This window comes from Carassius auratus, chromosome 37 (assembly GCF_003368295.1).
Source record: "Carassius auratus strain Wakin chromosome 37, ASM336829v1, whole genome shotgun sequence".
NCBI classification, from domain to species: Eukaryota; Metazoa; Chordata; class Actinopteri; order Cypriniformes; family Cyprinidae; genus Carassius; species Carassius auratus.
The window spans coordinates 15,426,255-15,445,296 of NC_039279.1; the positions used below are offsets into that span (position 1 = coordinate 15,426,255).

At 39.0% G+C, this 19,042-nt stretch overlaps 1 protein-coding gene across 1 annotated transcript in view; it reads left to right on the top strand.

The window, feature by feature from the left end:
• Nucleotides 1–221: 221 nt before the first annotated feature.
• LOC113056339 (protocadherin-15-like) overlaps nt 222–19,042 on the top strand; it is a 197,242-nt gene continuing 178,421 nt past the window's right edge. The window contains exons 1-2 of the mRNA XM_026223068.1: nt 222–649; nt 16,603–16,717. Of these exons, the coding sequence (XP_026078853.1) occupies nt 16,621–16,717 (97 nt within the window). The 5' untranslated portion in view covers nt 222–649; nt 16,603–16,620. The remainder of the gene's footprint in view (nt 650–16,602; nt 16,718–19,042) is intronic.

Genomic DNA, 19,042 nt, shown 5'->3' on the forward strand with positions numbered 1-19,042 from the left:
ATTTTTGCGTTTGGAATGTGATGAGAAATACTGAGATCAAGTTGAATTGAATCATATTAAACGCTGATTATAGATTTAAGAAGGCAAAACAATGCTAAGAAACAACGCATGAAGACTCTTTTTTTATCAAATGGGTATAAGTAACATTAGAGATCTCAAAAAGATATAATTTGTGTGTGTGTGGTTATTTATTGATTTATTTTTCTCCTGTGGGTGGCCATGCGCTCTCTGCGCTCTAATGAGATTACTCCTACGCCACGGCAGGTACATATTCACCAATTTGAGCTCTCAAAATAGATGACAGCCATTAAGGCAGAGGAGACCACGGAAGCTGGATCGCATTGCCACCCAACTTCCTGACATTTTCTATCTGCGTGGGAATCCACGCTATCCTCGGGAGTGAATTAAAGACAGAGGGCAGCAGAGCTCCTAAACCCGACTGCTCGGGATGTGTTCGGCACTGAGGAGTTTCTGATACTCTCCAGCCGTCTGAGGGGGATTTGCATGGCTTTAGAACTCACGCAGTAAGACTTTCTGCGCTTCCTCAATCGCTGCGCAGTAGCGCGTCAAGGAAAGTTAGTGGCACTTTGCGCGCATAGCGAGTTTTTGGATTGTTATTCCAATGGTTGACAAGTCGTTGGATGAGGAGGTGAGTGACTAAGTAAGGGGTTTATTTCTCGTTGGGTCGGCTGCTCTGAATCTCATTTGGGGGCTGTGTGTGATGTGAATAGTATCTTCGGTTCTTGGCGCGTAACGGCGCCTGGAAATGTTGTGAATTGCGCACAGGACGCGTTGACGTGCTAGCAATTGCATTTGGAAGATTTATTGATGAAAACCGGCAAGTGGTTTTGATACAGTGACTGACACAGTTTTCCAGGCTGACGTGAAGGATGTGTCTACAGGACTCCGGATTACCGTATGTTCATCCCATTATGCCGCGCATTCCCGCAATCTGTTGCCTCCGCGTTTAATTCACTTAACGAAAGTAAAATAGAAATCGATCACTCCAACATTGATTACAGCCTAAAATATAACATCAGTACGCATGAAAAGTTTGACTTGCATTCAATCGTTGGATTTACACAGTAGGCTACTACAGTTACTACAGCCATTCGTATTATTGTAAAATCATACAATTAATGTGAGATCGTTATTATTTTTCAATGATCTGTCATTTTAATTTCTTTTATGACAGTGGTGACTATTAAACCGCAGCCGCCCAGTTGTAACAATAACTAGTAAGCATGATATTTTTGTCTTAACTATTTATCATGGTATTTTTTTTTATATATTATTTTTTTCAGTGAGATGGTTAAATTAAAAAAATGATGAATTTATGACAATTATACATCTTAATATTTAAAAAGTGAAATTTAAACCTAATTTGACCCTTGACTTCTGTTAATGTAACTTATGGTAGATCGGTTGACTTAGTCATATTAAAGAAGCTTATTGATTAAGACAATTAATTGTTGTATTACAACATGCAGAACGATATGAAGAGCTTAATTTAAGTTATTCCTTAACCAAACCAGAGAGATCTTCTCTTTTATTCTTAAAGTTTTGATGTCAGAATTATAATCGATAAACATTCTAAGAAAACATCTTTATAGTTCTGATGGTCAAAACCCACAGAAGAGAAATTAAATCTCATTAATATCTCTGTTCTTTCTCCTAAATAGAAATCGTATTCGTTTGAGAAGTCTAGTTCTTTTGAGAAACAGCTCACCTTCTGTACGTCTTAAAAATGTCTCAAACTCCAAAGGCTGATATCAGCATAAGCTCAAACCTTTATCATATTCCTCCAAAACCAAATGATCTGAGCTATGGAAACCTCTTTTTATTTATTTATTAATTAATAATTAATTATTAAGTTGTTTTAAAAGAAGCATCCAAAACAAACAAAGCTGATCCTTAAAATGAATCCTACTGTAAGAGAGAGTCTCCTGAGCTATACAGAAAAGCAACTTCTGAACAATATGATTTAACTCTGGGGAACCTCCATGTCTCAGTGTTCCTGCAGATATGTCAGTGTGATCCAACACCAGTGATGAATTGCAAAGTTAGACGTTTATAGAAGGAGCTGGTGTGGAACTACAGCAACACGAAATGTCAAGAGAACACAATGAAGTGCTGCTGGCCTCCTCTAGTGATAACCTCCTCTACCCCTCCCTTCCTCATTAATTATTGACCCCCACCACATGTTCCTCAACTCCCGTGTTATTTGTGATGGTGTCTGTCTCCATGCTGCAGGTTAGGTCAACAGCTTGTGAGTCACCCAGCGGGTCTATTACCATGACGCCGTGTTTACCCCTTTTAAATATTTACAGAAATAGATGTGCTGGTGGGTTTAACACTAAATCAAATGAGCTTATCCAAACCTTATCCCCATTTCCCCAGCTAACTAACAAAAATATTTAAACAATAATCTCACATATATATATATATATATATATATATATATATATATATATATATATATATTTTTTTTTTTTTTTTACAACTTTGAATTATTTTTTTCAATGTACTTTTGCACAAACATAAAATCCAAAACAACTGACCTAAAAGATGTTCACGTACTTGTTCATGTGCATTTTAAGGGATATTTTGTACGATACGTTATGTCATCAGTTACTCTCCCTCATTTTGTTCCAAACCGACTTCGAAACACAAATGAACACGTCAACACACATACACAGAGCTCATCAAATACAGTCACCAGAAGTGTTTAAATATTTACAGAAACAGACACATGCTGGTGGGTTTTACAGTAAAATAAATGCAATTTGACAACCTCATTCCCATTTCCTCCACTGACAAAAATATTGAAACAATTTCCTTAAAGTAGAGCAATACAGAATATAACAGATAATCCTTGGGGTTTCTATGACAACTTTTTTTTGCAGGTCACAAGCTCAAGATATAAAAAATAAAAAAGAACCAAAGATGTCCACGTACTTGTTCAAGTGCATTTTAAGGGATAGTTCATCCCAAAAATGACAACTTATTTACTCACCCTCAAAGCATAGTTCATTCAGAAATGAAAATGATGTCAAGAATTACTCACTCTCATGTTGTCTCAAACCCTTTTGTTCGAAAATGAACGTCTACACACATACAGCTCATCAAATATGGTCACAAAGCTTGTAAATATTTACTGAAATAGGCACATGTTAGTTCATCCCAAAATAACAACTCTGTCATTTACTTACCTTCAACTCTGTCATTTACTCACCCTCATGTCTTTCCTAACACTGTTTTGTTCACACAAATGAACACACAAGCATATAGCTCATCATCATTTAAATAAACTATATTTAGTATACTCTTGCAGGTCTCAAGCTCAAAATCCAAATACAACTGAGCCAAAAATGTCCATGTAGTAGTTCACTGCATTTCAAAACATAGTTTATCACAAAAATGACAATTTGGCCATTAATTACTCATGTGCAATGGATAGTTTATTCAAAAAGGAAAATGATGCCATCATTTACTCACATTCATGTCATTCCAAACCCTTTTGTTCACCTTCGAATTACAAATGAACACGTCAACACACAGACATAATGCTCATTAAATATGGCCAACAGAAGGTTTTAAAGAAATAAACACATGCTCTTGGGTTTTACAGTAAATTAAAAGAGCTTATCCAACCAAATTCCTCTTCTGATGAAAAACAAAACAAAAAAAAACATTTAAACCAAATTTCCTTACAATAAAATATAATACAGAACATATAATTTCTAGCATAAATTCTGTGTGTGCGAATTCATATCGCCTATTTTGAAAATGCCAATGTGGCCAGAAGCCAAGCATCTGTCGCTTTTTAGCTATGTCCTACATGTTTGGATTCTGTATATTTCAGCGCCCACCCCCCACCCATCATGCTTTGCGTGGTTTGATTCATTGCTAGGCTGTCCATCATTGTTTCACTGTCTCTGGCTGTCTCATTAAAGACATTGGCTAATAGGATTTAGCCTGCTCTGAGGCAACCATAGTAAATGCTCATTTAGCTGGAGCACCCTCATCAAATGGGGCCTCTGTAATCAGACACTCAGGGACGTTCGTCCCTCCAATTTATCTCAGCCACCTGGTCTAAACACTGACTGGAGGCGGTTGCATCACTGAGGGCTTGTGGGATACAGTGAGCCTGTCATTAAAAAAAGAAATGTCGTTTGACACATTTGACCCCTCTGGGGTTGGTAAAACCAGGAAGGGGACAGAGTGAGAGAGTTGTGACCCTCTGATGGAGGTCGCCCTCTGAAAGAACCCGCGGTGGCTTTGCATTTGCTGTTGAGCTGAATTCTGTCAAGGTCTTTCTCTAGACTAAATACTTCTCAGCTTGTTGACAGTAGGTTTTCATTCTGATTAGAACTTGACATTGTAGCTTCTTTATTTTCAGTGTACTCTTGCAGAAGAAAACTCTTGTTGTTCCAAGACCATAAGAATTTAGTTTTTCTTCAAAACGCAGATAAACACACATTAATGCACAAACAGAGCTTATCAAATATGGTCAACAGAAGCTCAACTACTGTAAGTAAGCAAACACGTTGAGCTTCCATCGATCCATTGATTCATTCTATTTCTGTACGTTGATCAATGGTTATATTTGCATTTACATGTATGCATTTAGTAGATGCTTTTATCCAAAGTGATTTACAATAGATGAGCATAAGCAATTCATCACAGAGGTAACACTATTAGCAGTATGCAATGCCACATTTATTAGAACACTAGATTAGGAAAGAAGTTAAAGCAGAGGAGAAATGCAGAAAAGAGAAAGGAGGATATTTTTCTTGGCAAGGGCATTGTTTAATGGAAAACATGTGTCTTCCACTGCTTCTTGAAAGTTTTGATGTGTTTAGCAGTTTAGGTGAACACTCTTGGAAGCACTGTTTAATCCTGCGCATCCAGTATTGTTTTTTTTTTTTTTTCTCAGGTGACATCACCACTTAAGTCATAAACCTGTCATGATTTTGATTACATGCTCTTGTGTCAAAGGGGTGGAAATTATCCTGTAAATTGCCAGAAACTTTCCAAAAATCTTATATACAAAGATTTTTATCATATATATATATATATATATATATATATATCCCAGTATATTTTATGTGTGACATTTAGATTTGCATCAAAGCCCAGTTTAGTTTGCCTAATACTGTTATGGAAAAGAAGAGGTCCGTTTTGAAGCCATTTTCATAATTTTCCCATTTCATCCTTGATTTTAGCGAGCTGAACTGAAACATCTGAGGAAATTACCCCATGAAATCTTTCAGGAACAGAATGAAGTGAGGACAGAATCAATTCAGCTTGTGTTTCAGGGACTCTCACAACACACACACTTCGGTGCACATACCCTGCTTATTTTAAACCATTAATCACAAAATAGGACAGAACAGAATCATTCAACTGAAAACATCCTTTTGTGCCAACCTCTGATGATAAATCAATTAATTTGGTTCTATATTACCCCATATTTTGATTGTTCATCTTAGAACATCCACATTGAGCTAGTAACGCATAGGTTCTTGTGTTTTTGAATGAAAGGAAATTGTCAAGAAATGTGGATTAAACCACATTATAATTTAACCCCATCCATATGCTAAACAGCTTTACTTCAAAGTAGATGACAGCTCAAGAAGCGTCACTCATCACAAAGCAAACAGACTAAGTCATGAGTCAGAGGTAAGACTTATTTCTGTTAATTGCCGTGGCAGATGACGTCTTTCTTTCTAAAAACACACACTGCCTGATTGCCTTACACCAGAGATAATGCAAGAAGATTGATTTCAGCCACTCACCTAATGGACAGTAAAACACCACTGGCACATTCAAGCCTTAAAGGAACAGTTCATCCAAAAATGTATTCTATTAAAGTGCCCCTATTAGCCATTTTTTTAAGGTGTAACGATGGTGAAATTCTTGGGTACAAGACTCAGTGCCATGGCATTATAAGCAACAATATATGAATAATAAAATAATAATATACACATTTACACAATATACAATAGGCAATTGTACACAATATACAATATACATATTTCCATAATATACACATAGTGCACAGAATACACAAGAGACTTATAAATTATAGCTTTTATATATGACTTACAGTGATGTACTGTGTACTGTAGTGTTTAATATGAAGTTCAGTGCAGTAGTTTGTTAGTGCAGAAGAGAAGATAGAGCTGAATGTGTTCTATGCTATGCAGTACAAGACAAGCTACAGTGCTGTCAGAGTCAGCGTGGTTGGTGTGCAGATGTGTGTAGAAGAGTTCATGTCTCGGGTGGCAGGAGTCTCTGATGATCTTCCATGCTTTCCTTACACATCTCTGGGTGAAGATGTCCTTGAGGGAGGCAAGCTCACCTCTGACGTTGTGCTAGGCTATCTGAACTATTCTCTGCAGGGCTTTCCAGTTGAGAGCGGTGTAGTTCCTGTACCAGGCGGTGATGCAGCCAGCCTGGATGCTCTCCACAGTGCAACTGTAGAACTGTCTGATGACTTTTGAGCTCAGACCAAATTTATTCAGTCGCCTTAGGAAGAAGAGATGCATTGTTACACAGTCAGTCATGTACAGGGAGTACAGGAGAGGACTGAGAAGACAGCCCTGTGGGGCTCCAGTGTTGAGGGTCAGTGGGGAGGAGATGTTGCTGACAACTCTGATGTTGCTGCCAACGCTGCCGTCTACCTGTCGTCTACCTGCACAGAGAACTGTTCAGACCCAGAGCCCGGAGTTTCACCACAGGCTCAGAGAGCTGTAGTCAACAAACAACATTCTCAGATATGTGTTCCTCTTGCCAAGATGGGAAATTGAAGTGTGCAGGGTGAAGGCAATTGCATCTTCTGTGGAGATATTATTGCGGTAGGCAAAGTGCAGTGGATTGGGTAATGCTGGGAACACAGAACAGATGTGATCTCTGATAAGCTTCTCAAAGCACTCACTGATGATGGGAGTCAGAGCAACAGGGCACCAGTCATTCAAGCAAGAAGCTTTGGGTGTCTTTTGTTTTGGCACAATGGTGGATGTTTTGAAACTTTTGGGGACAACAGATAGGGGAAAGAAGAGGTTAAACATGTCTGTGAAGACTCCAGCTAGTTGGTGAGTGCATGTTTTAAGGACTCGACCAGGAATGCCATCTGGACCTGTGACTTTGCAGATATTCCCGTGCTGGAGTGATCGAGTAACATCCGCTACAGACACAGAGAGTGGACGAGCCTCAGCAGCCTCAGCCGTGGTAGCGCTGTGTGGGAGAGGAGCCATTGGTGACCCAGAGGTGAGCATAGAAGGTGTTGACCTCATCAGGCAGTGAGGAAGCAGTGTTTGTAGCAGGGTGTTTGTGATCCTTGTAGTCCTTAATGTTGTGGAGTCCTTGCCACATGTCTTTGTTGTTGGAAGTGGTGAAATGTGCTTCAATGTTATCTTCGTATTGGCATTTTGAGTCTTGAGGACATAGCTGGCTTGCTTATAATCATCCACATTACCAGAATTTAAGGAAGAGGTTCAAGCATTGAGAGCCATGTGAACATCAGTGTTAATCCACAGCTTTTTATCTGGGTAGGTTCTGATTCTTTTGGTCGGTACAACATCTTCTATGCACTTCCTTATGAAGCACATGACGGTGTCTGTGTAAACATCAATGTCGTCATCAGATGCAGCCCCGAACATATCCCAGTCGACGTAATAAAAAAAAGTCCTGTAACATAGAATCTGATTGGTTCGACCAAAACAGAATTGTCCTGAGGGTGGATGTTTCCTGTAAGCCGGTGGCCAGGGGGAAGGACCTGTAAGAAGTCCGGAAGGGAGAGTAACAGTGGTCCAGAATCCAATCTCCACAGCTGTTGCATGATATGTGCTGGAAGAATTTTGGTGCAGTCCTCCTAAGATTGGCTTTGTTGAAATCCCCAGTTATAATAAATGCAGCATCAGGGTGCACGGCCTCCTGTTTGTCTAAATGTACATTCTTTCAACTACAGCACGAGTTGTTGATCATGATTCATACGTCTCCTTCTTTGTTTTTCCCTGAGAGATCCCGTATTCTATAAGCGTGGTGCAAAGGGAATCATGTAGGTTCGATGGCAAACTCTCGAGACATCCAGGTTTCTGTAAGGCAAATAATGGAAAAGTCCCTGATCTCAAGCCAGAAAGAAATCCGCACTCTCAGTTCACAGAGTTTATTGTCCCGGGTCTGGATGTTAGCCAGTAGTATACTTGTAAGTGGTGGTCGGTCAGTACGGAGTCTTAATCTGATGAGAATGCCGACTCCCTTTCCGTACTGCCCGGCTTTGTTTTTGACGTCGTGGTTGGGTGGCCCACACAAAGGACTTCACAGTGTTGTTTGTAAACAACTGGTCGGTGTTGCGGTGAGTAATTAAAAGAGCAACATCAACCGAAACAAGAAACATTCAAATTACATAAAAGACAAACCAAAAGCCGCCAGTTTGGGTCAGAACTTGCAACACGGCGGCCATACTCGGAGACATCTTGGCACAGTCTTTAAATAATTAGTAAATGACTCGTGTGCAGCAGTTCAAAGAATCAGTCTCTCTAAACCCCTCAGATGGTGCAGTTCTTTGTGATTGGTCTTCAGTGTGTGTCAGAAACTAAACGCCCATTTCCATAACGGAATGACAGCACCTGAGTCTTGTCAAAACATAGAAAATAAGGTATCAAATGTTCCTTACCAATTCGAGCCAGAGTCTGATGATGAAATGGTTGATGTGGCTGATCGACAGGAGACTGATTTGTAGGCATGACTGGAGCAGGACATTTCAAAGTGTTAACAAGTTCATGGTAATTAGAAGATGTGACAAAACAAATTTACTCTCACTGCATAGGATACAGTATCTTCTTGACATGATGTTAACCACAAAGAAATGTTAGTGTTTGTGGGCAGGCAAGTTGGCGATGTAGAATGTGGGTGGACATTATGCAAATGTGTTACTTTGTGACATACAGCCGTAACATAATTCTGATTAAGATCAGTAAGGTAATGGGTCACACCGAACCTCAAATTGCTGATGACTCATTTAGGCGATTGTGAGCCGACTCTTCTTTTTTAATAGAAAATAACTTTATTTATCATACACTGTCGGCCTCACAACTTTGCAGATAGTTTATGTTCACATACAGCTACATGGCCCACTGCATGAAAGGTGATATTCAAAAAGGCATAATAGGGGTACTTTAAAAGTCTGATAGTTCAGTTGTGGATGAACCAGAGTCAAATGGTCAAGAACTGCTTGAAAAATTTTCAGAATACCTTCTCTCGTGTAAGAGAATACGGGATTGGAACGCCATTTAGAGAGATAAAATTTCATTTTTAAATAACTGTCCATTCAAACTTGTATACATTAACTAAAGCTAAGCACAAACTATCAAGTCTAGTGTGGTCAAAAGTGGTTGAATGTATGTTAATTTCCTCATGGCAGAAAAAAAATCACTGCCTCCTGTAGTTCCATCACACTGTATTTCGCCCCTGCCTCACTATGTTCTGACTGTTGTTTCTAGTCACCGTGTGGCTGGAAGTAATGGTGTACTGTTCCACAGTCAGTGAAACACAGAGCAGTGTAATACATTAGCTATGTTGACAGGTTCACTGTGGCCCATTACCTTACTGATCTTTGTCAGAATCCCAGCACACTCAGTTAAGCGTTGAGGCTGACTGATTTTAGCATTACCCACAATTCACTAATAAAAGCTCATTTATCTATCTATCTATATAATAGAATATAAAATTATATCTATGATTGTCTGTTTTTCACTCATAAATCCATTCATCCATCTGTCCAAGTGTTTCCACCATTAAACACCCCAATTTTGAATACCTGGGCATTTTAAAAGGTTCCCTAGTGGTAATTTTGACATGGGTGGCACTCAAGTGCTCTTATCTTATAAATACGATTATTTTGATGTTATTTGAAGGCAACATATATTCAGCCCCTCTTTGTAAAATTGTGGCTCTTGGAAGCCTTTACATAGTTGAGCAGGTGTTGTCTCAGTTACTCTCAGAGATTAGGGTTTAACTAGAGGGCCCTGTTCTAGACCATTAGCTTATTGGAGGCCCCTACCTTTATTGTGCACTGATTGTAAGTCTGCACACAAAAGGCCGCACTCAATTTTGTCTAATTTCTCAAAGCTAAAAATAAATTTTGAAGGAAACACATTTATATATCTCGCCCCTTGACATACTGCATCTGCTGTCAATCCGTTGCATTCTCACAGTGTAGCGTTGAAGCATCTGTCATTGATTGTCCAGAGGAAGACCTTTGTATTAACGAACACAGGGGAGAGATATGGTTTCCGTACTGACAACAGAGGATGAAATTGGATTCGTGTCTCCAAAGACTCTTTCAGTTCGGAAGAACAAAGGCCATTCATAATGAAAGTCAGTGAGCATGGCAGTGCAATGATCATCTCCAGTGTTGAGGGTTTTGATGTAGTACAAGTCGAAAGGCTTGAAAGTACATGTCTCCCTCCCTCCTTCTCTAGGGTTGACTCTTTTTCACTCAGCAATGGAACTTTTTGTATCTTTGAATTTGCTGATGTGATTTGACATCTGGATCACAATAAGTTATCATCATTATTTTTTTTTAAATTGGCTTTTCAAAATAGCCTCTTTAGGTTTAGCAAAGACATGTCGGCATGTCCTGATACCCAAAAGGAATCTGTCAAGATTGTATTAAAGATTCAGAAGACTAGCTTGTGCTTCAGTTTCTTATGTGATTTGGAAGTGCACTTATTTCATTTATTCCCATTTACACAGTATATCTTTCGATGACATCAAATGAATATATATATATATGTATCACCAATTATGAGAACCGGGAAAAAAGGCCATAGAACTGAAAAAAAATAAAATGTAAAATTATGTTTTTGTGCAACCAAGTTTGTGTGTCTGTGTATTTGTGTGCATGGGTCACCGAGGTCCGGACCTCTGTAAATGTTTCATGTTCAAAATTATTATTTTTTTCTCTGATTGACTAATTTGCTGATAGACTCCTCATATGGATGAAAATGATCTCTGCGAGATGCTTCCTAAGTGAACGAGTCTTCAGAGACGGTACATTATAACACAGTATTCAATATTAACTTATTGAGTCTAATTTAATAGATGCCTCCTTATTGGGACAATAAAGCCCTCCCTACACCTACCCTTAACTTTTTGATTATTTACTTAATTTTCATTGAAAATAAATGCTTTTCTGATGTGATCTGAAAATTTAAAAGGGAGAAATAATTTCGCCAGGCAGATTCAAACCCGGGTCGATCATGTCAAAATATGTATGACACATGTTTGACCATCTGCGTCACTGGAGATGATTGTCATGTACTGTCTTTTGTAATCTTGACAATATGTATGTTTGCATGAATAATAAACAACTGATAAAATTATCCACCCCATAAATATAGTATTAACAAACTTTGATGCAATAAATAGGGTATGATTTAAAACTGAGCATCTTTCCAAAAACATCTACATTTCAGTGTCTTTTCAAGTATTAGTGTATATAATTAGTTGTATTTATAGGGGTTATTATAGCACAATTCTATAATAAGGGGGTTATTACAGAAACGCCCTGGACCTCACTAATTTTCGAAGCCTGGCTATGGCCATGTTTGTGTGTGTGTGTGTATTAGTAAACCCATATGAATCTGTACCTGCAGAACTCATAGATTTCCACAGAATCAAAAAATCTCTTTGTGTCTAATATTTTTCATTAAATATTTTTTTTTTTAGATTCATTATTATTTATTAAATATTTAGGCTAACTTATTGATTATTCTTTTAGCTACCAAAAAGGCTGTTGTTACCTTAGTTACTGTTAACACATTTTATTAGGTTTAAATCAGTTCAGCAGAGTTTGATAGTGTGTAACGCTGAGTCGGAGACGTTATGATCCATAAGCAGCTTTATTTCAATAATCCACAGAGTAAACAGAAACAGGTCAATCAGGGGCGTTGGATACAATGTAGACAGATCACAATCATAAACCTTGACAGAGCATAGAATCAGGGCTGGCGGCTGGCAGGCAGAGGCGAGAGAACAAGGCAGAGGTCGATAAGGCAGGCGGCAGAGAATCAGAGTCCAATGAACAGTCCAGGTCACACGGAAGATCCAACAGTGGGGAAACGCTCGGTAATGTCTGCATGGGCAAAACAAGACTTCGCGTTTGAGTGAACAGGGTGAGTTCCTTAAATAGGGGATGAAGATGAGCGACACCTGTGCAGGTAATCAGCCCCAGGTACGGGGTGTATGGGAAATGTAGTTTGAAGGAGGTTAATACTCAGGTGACGGTTCCCTCTGGTGGTGCTGTTGACGGGGGTGAATGATGAGGTTCGGTATCGGGGCCGACGTGCCCGAATCAGATTGTCTACCTTGATGGACAGATCGATGAGTTGTTCGAGGGTTTTGCCCTCGTCTCGGCAGGCTAGTTCGGTCTGCAGCTCAGCATCCAGTCCCCTCCTGAAGTGTAAGCGTAAAGGGTCGTCTGGCCAGCCAGTTTGTGCAGCTAGGGTGCGGAATGAGAGGGCATAATCTGCGGCCGTTCCTCCTCCTTGACGGAGTGCAATAAGCTGTTCACCAACCTCGTTTCCTCCAGCGGGATGTTCGAACACCTCTCTGAATCGGTGTAGAAATGCTGAAAAGGTGGTGAAAACTGATCGATCCCCGTTCCAGATGGCTGTGGCCCACTCTAGTGCTCTCCCCGTGAGCAAAGAGCACACAAACGAAATTCGGCTGTCCTCTGTGGGATATAACGAGGGTTGTTGGTTAACGAACATGGAACATTGTAATAGGAACCCCTTGCATTTGGCTGGTGATCCATCGAATTTTCCTGGGAACGCCAAGCGCGGGCTTACTGAAGCGGGAGGTGTGGTCATGGCGGCGGCCATTTGCTGAGGTTGAGGTGCTGCTGGAATGTTTCCCTCCGGGGTTTGCAGGCGGAGTGATTGGAGGGTTCGGATCATCTCTTCGGTGAGAGAGGTGAGTCGATTCAGCTGCTGCTGATGTGCTGTCAGCGCCGCGGCTTGAGCGGATACTTCTGCCGTGATCTGGAAGAAAGCCGCTGGATCAATATCTGGCGAAGTCTTCTGTAACGCTGAGTCGGAGACGTTATGATCCATAAGCAGCTTTATTTCAATAATCCACAGAGTAAACAGAAACAGGTCAATCAGGGGCGTTGGATACAATGTAGACAGATCACAATCATAAACCTTGACAGAGCATAGAATCAGGGCTGGCGGCTGGCAGGCAGAGGCGAGAGAACAAGGCAGAGGTCGATAAGGCAGGCGGCAGAGAATCAGAGTCCAATGAACAGTCCAGGTCATACACGGAAGATCCAACAGTGGGGAAACGCTCGGTAATGTCTGCATGGGCAAAACAAGACTTCGCGTTTGAGTGAACAGGGTGAGTTCCTTAAATAGGGGATGAAGATGAGCGACACCTGTGCAGGTAATCAGCCCCAGGTACGGGGTGTATGGGAAATGTAGTTTGAAGGAGGTTAATACTCAGGTGACGGTTCCCTCTGGTGGTGATCGGAGAGAGCCACAGAGGCTGTGTTTGTGACATAGTGTCAGAAACAGGTATAGAATACTCTGGTTGTGCCTGCCTGTTACTTAATATGGGCCAACATAGCCGGATAGAAAAAAAAATACACTGTCATATAATATATTTATAATCAGTATTGACAAAACTAACATAAAACAGATTTGAAACATGAATCCTGTTTTCATTAAACACAGCATCTGATCTCAGCTCCATCTATTGAACAGGGTTGAGTCTGACAAAATAATATTTTGCATATCACACCAGGACTGAAAGATATGCACCGAAAATATTATTGTGATATATATTTTTTATTTATCAACCTGAAAGTTAGCATCACCCTGGCTCTTCTCGACAAAAAACCATTTGGCTTTTGGATTATTGCAGAAAACAAGGTCTGTGGCCAACAAAAGACAATACTTTATATTGTTTGTTGTGCACATTTTGTTCACCAATGAACACAACATTTATGAATTTCAAAGCCAATATACAATGTCTCATACTAAAAAGCTAATTGTGGGCTATAAAGCAACACCTCAGTTGTGAGACTCCAGTGTCACCACCATTAAGCTTCCAACAACTCTTTTACTCTTTATTTTTAAATTTGAGTCAGCATAGTTGGCAAGAATCATAATGAGTCTCCGAAAATCACTGTAGTTCCATTTAGCCACTTGTTAGCAGCTGCCTTTTTTAAGGCGAGACACTGCAGGTGAATAGGGAAAAAAAATAACTAATAGTTATCACCTTACTTACCCAGTTGATTGATTACCTTGATTATTGCAAAGATTTTTTGTATTATAAGTTTTCAAAAATGTTATGTTTAAATATGCAAATGAGGCATTATTTAATTAAATATGTGCTAATTTGCATAAATTTGTAGTGCAAAAATCTGAACACTAGATGAAGTCAGTTTCAAATTTTTTGTTTAATTTTTTTGACATATTAGAGTCAAATGATTTTACAGAGGGAATTCTGGTTATCTTTTTTTGTCACTCCATAATTCAGAAAATACTTTGAACAGCCAGAAAACAATATATTTTCACAATTTTGGTGGAAATAAAATGTTGTATATAATCCAAGAAAATATATATGAACAAATCCCTCTGTAAAAACCTTCAGAATATAGACAGGAATAAAAATGTCAAGTTTGGTGTGTGTAAGTGCTACTGAAGTGGAGATTTATGGCTCAGTGTTGAAGAAAAAACTCATTTTGAGAAAACGGCCTTTAAAAATATGTTTTGTAATTGAAATCTATTGACACAAACAGATAAAGTGCTATAAAAGAAACACTTAACAGTGTCTTTTAGATGTTTTCCTTCCACTAATTTGAAAAAGCACTTTATGAAAAACCAAAAAGCCCAAAATCTCAAAATTGACAGGTGCTTGAAAAAACAGTGTTTTTGCCTGCAGTGTCTCACCTTAAGACAAATAAAAGCTTTAAAAAAAATGGGGCTGAAAAAAAATCACATTTCTGGTTTTACTGGTGTATTTTTAGCTGTTGAACAAAACGTGAAAATATCCTTGCAGGCATTTAACCAAAAACCCATTCACTTTAGACTTCAGAATGATGGAACCGGAAGTGACAGAATGCTAACTTGTTTATGGTTTTAACCAACAAACCTTGTAAAATGGGTGATGAAATAAAATTAAGAGTTCGTAAAAATGAAACGGTACACTTGTTTAGAACTTTTTTCTGATGAAATGGAAACGCTGTTGTCAAAATCAAGTAAAATTGGGTACCATGTTATTTCAGTAATCAGTGTTTTCGAGCACTATTGTCTCTATCCTTCACTAAAATTGACCTTATTTAAAGCTGCAGTCGGTAACTTTTGACGCTCTAGCGGTTAATAAACAGAACTGCTTGCGTCTTGCAGAAGAACATCATAGCCGGAACTACTTCTCTCTGTTTATGTCTATGAAGAATCACAAAGGTACTGGGTTACTCCGCCGCGGTACTCCAGAAGCGATCTAAAATAGTTAGAATATAAACACTTATTATAGGTGCACCCTAGTGATTCAGGACAAGCTAAAAACACGGTTTGGAAAATGGATTCATGGTGTACTCGCTTATTATATACATTTTTCTACATTTTGAACACAAACAAAGTTACGGACCGCAGCTCTGATTGGTTGTTTCTTACAGGGAACGATGTATTTTCTGCAAATGGCAATAGGACCACTGGGAGGAGCCAGAGGAGCTTGATTTTTTCAAAGATTATCTGTCCCATATTCTACTGTCAGGGCATAATGAAAGGTTTAACAGATATATTTTTACAAAAGTTACCTACTGCAGCTTTAAAGAATTGCTATTGATTTGATTGTGTTAACTATTTTCTTTCATATGATGTAGACTCTTATCATTGTAAGATTCACTTCTGACTCGGTCACCTCTGATTAGTCATAATATAAATGAATTGATGTTATTCCTCTAGGAGCAAAGCTTATCTCTTCCTTCCATCCAAACCTGTCAAAGCATGTTGGTCTTTGAGTCTTTTCCAGGAAGAAGTTCGTTGACCCCTCAGACATGTTGCAAACTTCAAAGCTGCACTTTGCTGTAGGTTGTTATATCTCTCGCACGAAGAACGCTATCTATCTCTCTGCTGACTTCAAAGGGAAAGGTTATATGTGCATGCAGCAAATGCTTCCTGCCCACTGTTATTACCGAGGATTTCAGTTTGATGCAACATCCCCAAAGCCAAACTCTATTATTTTTATGACATAAAATGACTCGAGTAATTATGGCTGGGAAATTGACTCAGCTGGTATCATTGTCTGTTTTGATACCGGAATTAATTAGAATGTTCAGTGAGTAAACTTCAAAGTCCTTGGGATTGCTTTTAATGACAAACGGTAAATAATTTTGCTCAAAGAGATGAAAATCAAATGGTCACTTGGCATCTGAATCCCCCTAGAGTCTGTCTAGAAGTGCACTATATTTAAAGGCTACCAATTATACGGCTTATGACTTGTGCATCTTAAATGGTGCAGGCACCATTATGAGGCTCATATATGCGAGAGAAGCACTTCATCCGTAATCGGTCTCTTTTATGTTCACAGGTGAGCATGCTGTAATACATGAAGATGCGACAGAGGTCGTGGCTCTTTAAATGGTTGGGAATAGGCATTGGCGTTCTTCTGCTCACAGCTGCAAGCTATTCTCAAGATTCAGAAGGTAAGTTCTCCCTCATGAATTTTCATGACTGTCTGGCATCAAACTTAGATGATGATATCTGTGCTTTCCAAAACTCATAAACTTTGTTTCATAAGCTGGTGTCCTGCCTATGTAGGCACACTCCTGATGTTCCAAAAGTTAGGCAGCGTGAAAATGAAAAATCCCAGAATGCACTGCAAATAAATAGAAAAATCATACTGTGTGTAACATTGTAACCGTCAATGTATGTGAATGTAACACATGCATTAACTGTTACATTGTTACAGACTTTTTATTTTTTGCATAGTCAATGTATAATATGCACTACTAGTAGGATATGTTTGCCTCTGCAGAAACCATAATGACTCGGTATGACAGGATGATATATTCAAATTTCTTGCAGATTGTGATGTATGAAATCTGCCTCTCCAGCTCGTCTAAACACAGCTGGACTCTGTTCTCACTCGATCTGGGATATTTGTGGATATGTGTGAATATCCTTTCACACTTTACACAACTGGAGTTTACTGAATAACCTTTTTGTTGCGTAGATGTTTCCCCTTTCTAGTGTTTTATCGATTTAGCACACTGATATGAAAGTAGAGAAACTCTATATATTGATCCTTCCCCTGCAAAGAGTTGGAAACAGCTTATCCATTCAGGCTTCAGTTCAGTAATATTTCTTTTATTTCACTTGAACACACTCATTTTCTGGGTACAAAAATATTTTTGTCTTACTGTTAAATAAATAGTTCATTGCAAAAGAAGTCGTTTTTTTTATTTTTATATTTTATTTACTGACCTTCATAACATTTAGAACCTATATACGGAGCCCCGCACATGACATGCAAAAAAATAAAAACAAATTATGTGCACAATTTACTAATTCATTCCCTCGATTTACTATTGCATTCCCTCGATTTGCAAAACGTGTGCACGTTTTAGTACATTTATGGAATTCATTAGTAAATCGTGCACACGATTTAGCCTACTATTTTCCCCTGCATGCCATGTGCGGGGCTTTTTACCTATAAACATTATTATTATTATTATCATTTGCTATATAGAACACGAAATACTAATTTTTATGGAAGAACAATTTTTTCTTACAACAGTAGTATATAAATATCACCGCCATCAAGCCCCAAAACAGATGGACACCATAAGGTAACCTAAACATAGCATATGTGTGAATTATATTTAAGTAATCAAACTGCCTTGTATGGAAAATAGTCCAACCAATCTCCCCTTCCCGTGAGCTGTAACCTCCAGAATGATTCTTTTGAGCTGGTTGTCAATCAATTGTTTGATCCAGTTAGCAAATCAGACTTAATGATTCATTTTCCTATCAAACTGATTTGTTTATGATTCTGACTCAACTATACAGTCTTTGTGGTTCTCAAGCTAAGATCTTACTGTAGGGAAGATTGTCAGTGAATTCTGACTTATTAAACCCTCAAGTGTTAAAAGGGGGGTGAAATGCTATTTCATGCATACTGAGTTTTTTACACTGTTAAAGAGTTGGATTCCCATGCTAAACATGGACAAAGTTTCACAAATTAAGTTGTACGTTTGAAGGAGTATTTTTGTTCCAAAAATACTACTTCCAGTTTGTCACAAGTTTCGGAAAGTTTTTTTCGAGTATGGCACTGTGTGACGTTAGATGGAGCGGAATTTCCTTATATGGGTCCTGAGGGCACGTCTGCCGGAAGAGCGCACGCTCCCGTATAGCAGAGCACTGAGAGCACAACAGACATTCACTGATCAGAGCGAGAGCGTCGCGAAATGTCACAAAAGGAGTGTGTTTTTGGTTGCCAGGGCAAGACAACCCTGCACAGATTACCAAAGAAAAAACAGCATTAAGGGACCAGTGGATGGAGTTTATTTTTACAGAGCATCAACGGAGTTGTGCAAGTGTTTGTTCCCTGCATTTCGAAGTTGCTTGTTTTACAAACAAGGTCCAGTTTGACGCCGGGTTTGCGTATCGTTTATTTCTTAAGGATAATGCAATCCCAATGAAAAAGGATCACGATCGTGTGTTGGATCTCTGGAACTGATTCTAGATCATAAATATATGCTGAATCTGACTGTTAGCCATGGTTTGTTTTGTCCTCACGGTGTCACAGCTTCCAGACGCGCTCAACCCAAAAGCCTACTGGCGCTCGTGATTCTTTAGCTCCGCCCACACTTCACGCCTCCAGCCACTCGTGTTTTTCCGGGAAAAATCGGTACAGACTATCTTTCTCTTATGAATATAATAAAACTAAAGACTTTTTGGAGTTATGAAGGATGCAGTACTACTCTATAGGTACTCAAGATTAACAGGATATTGAGTGAAAACGAGCA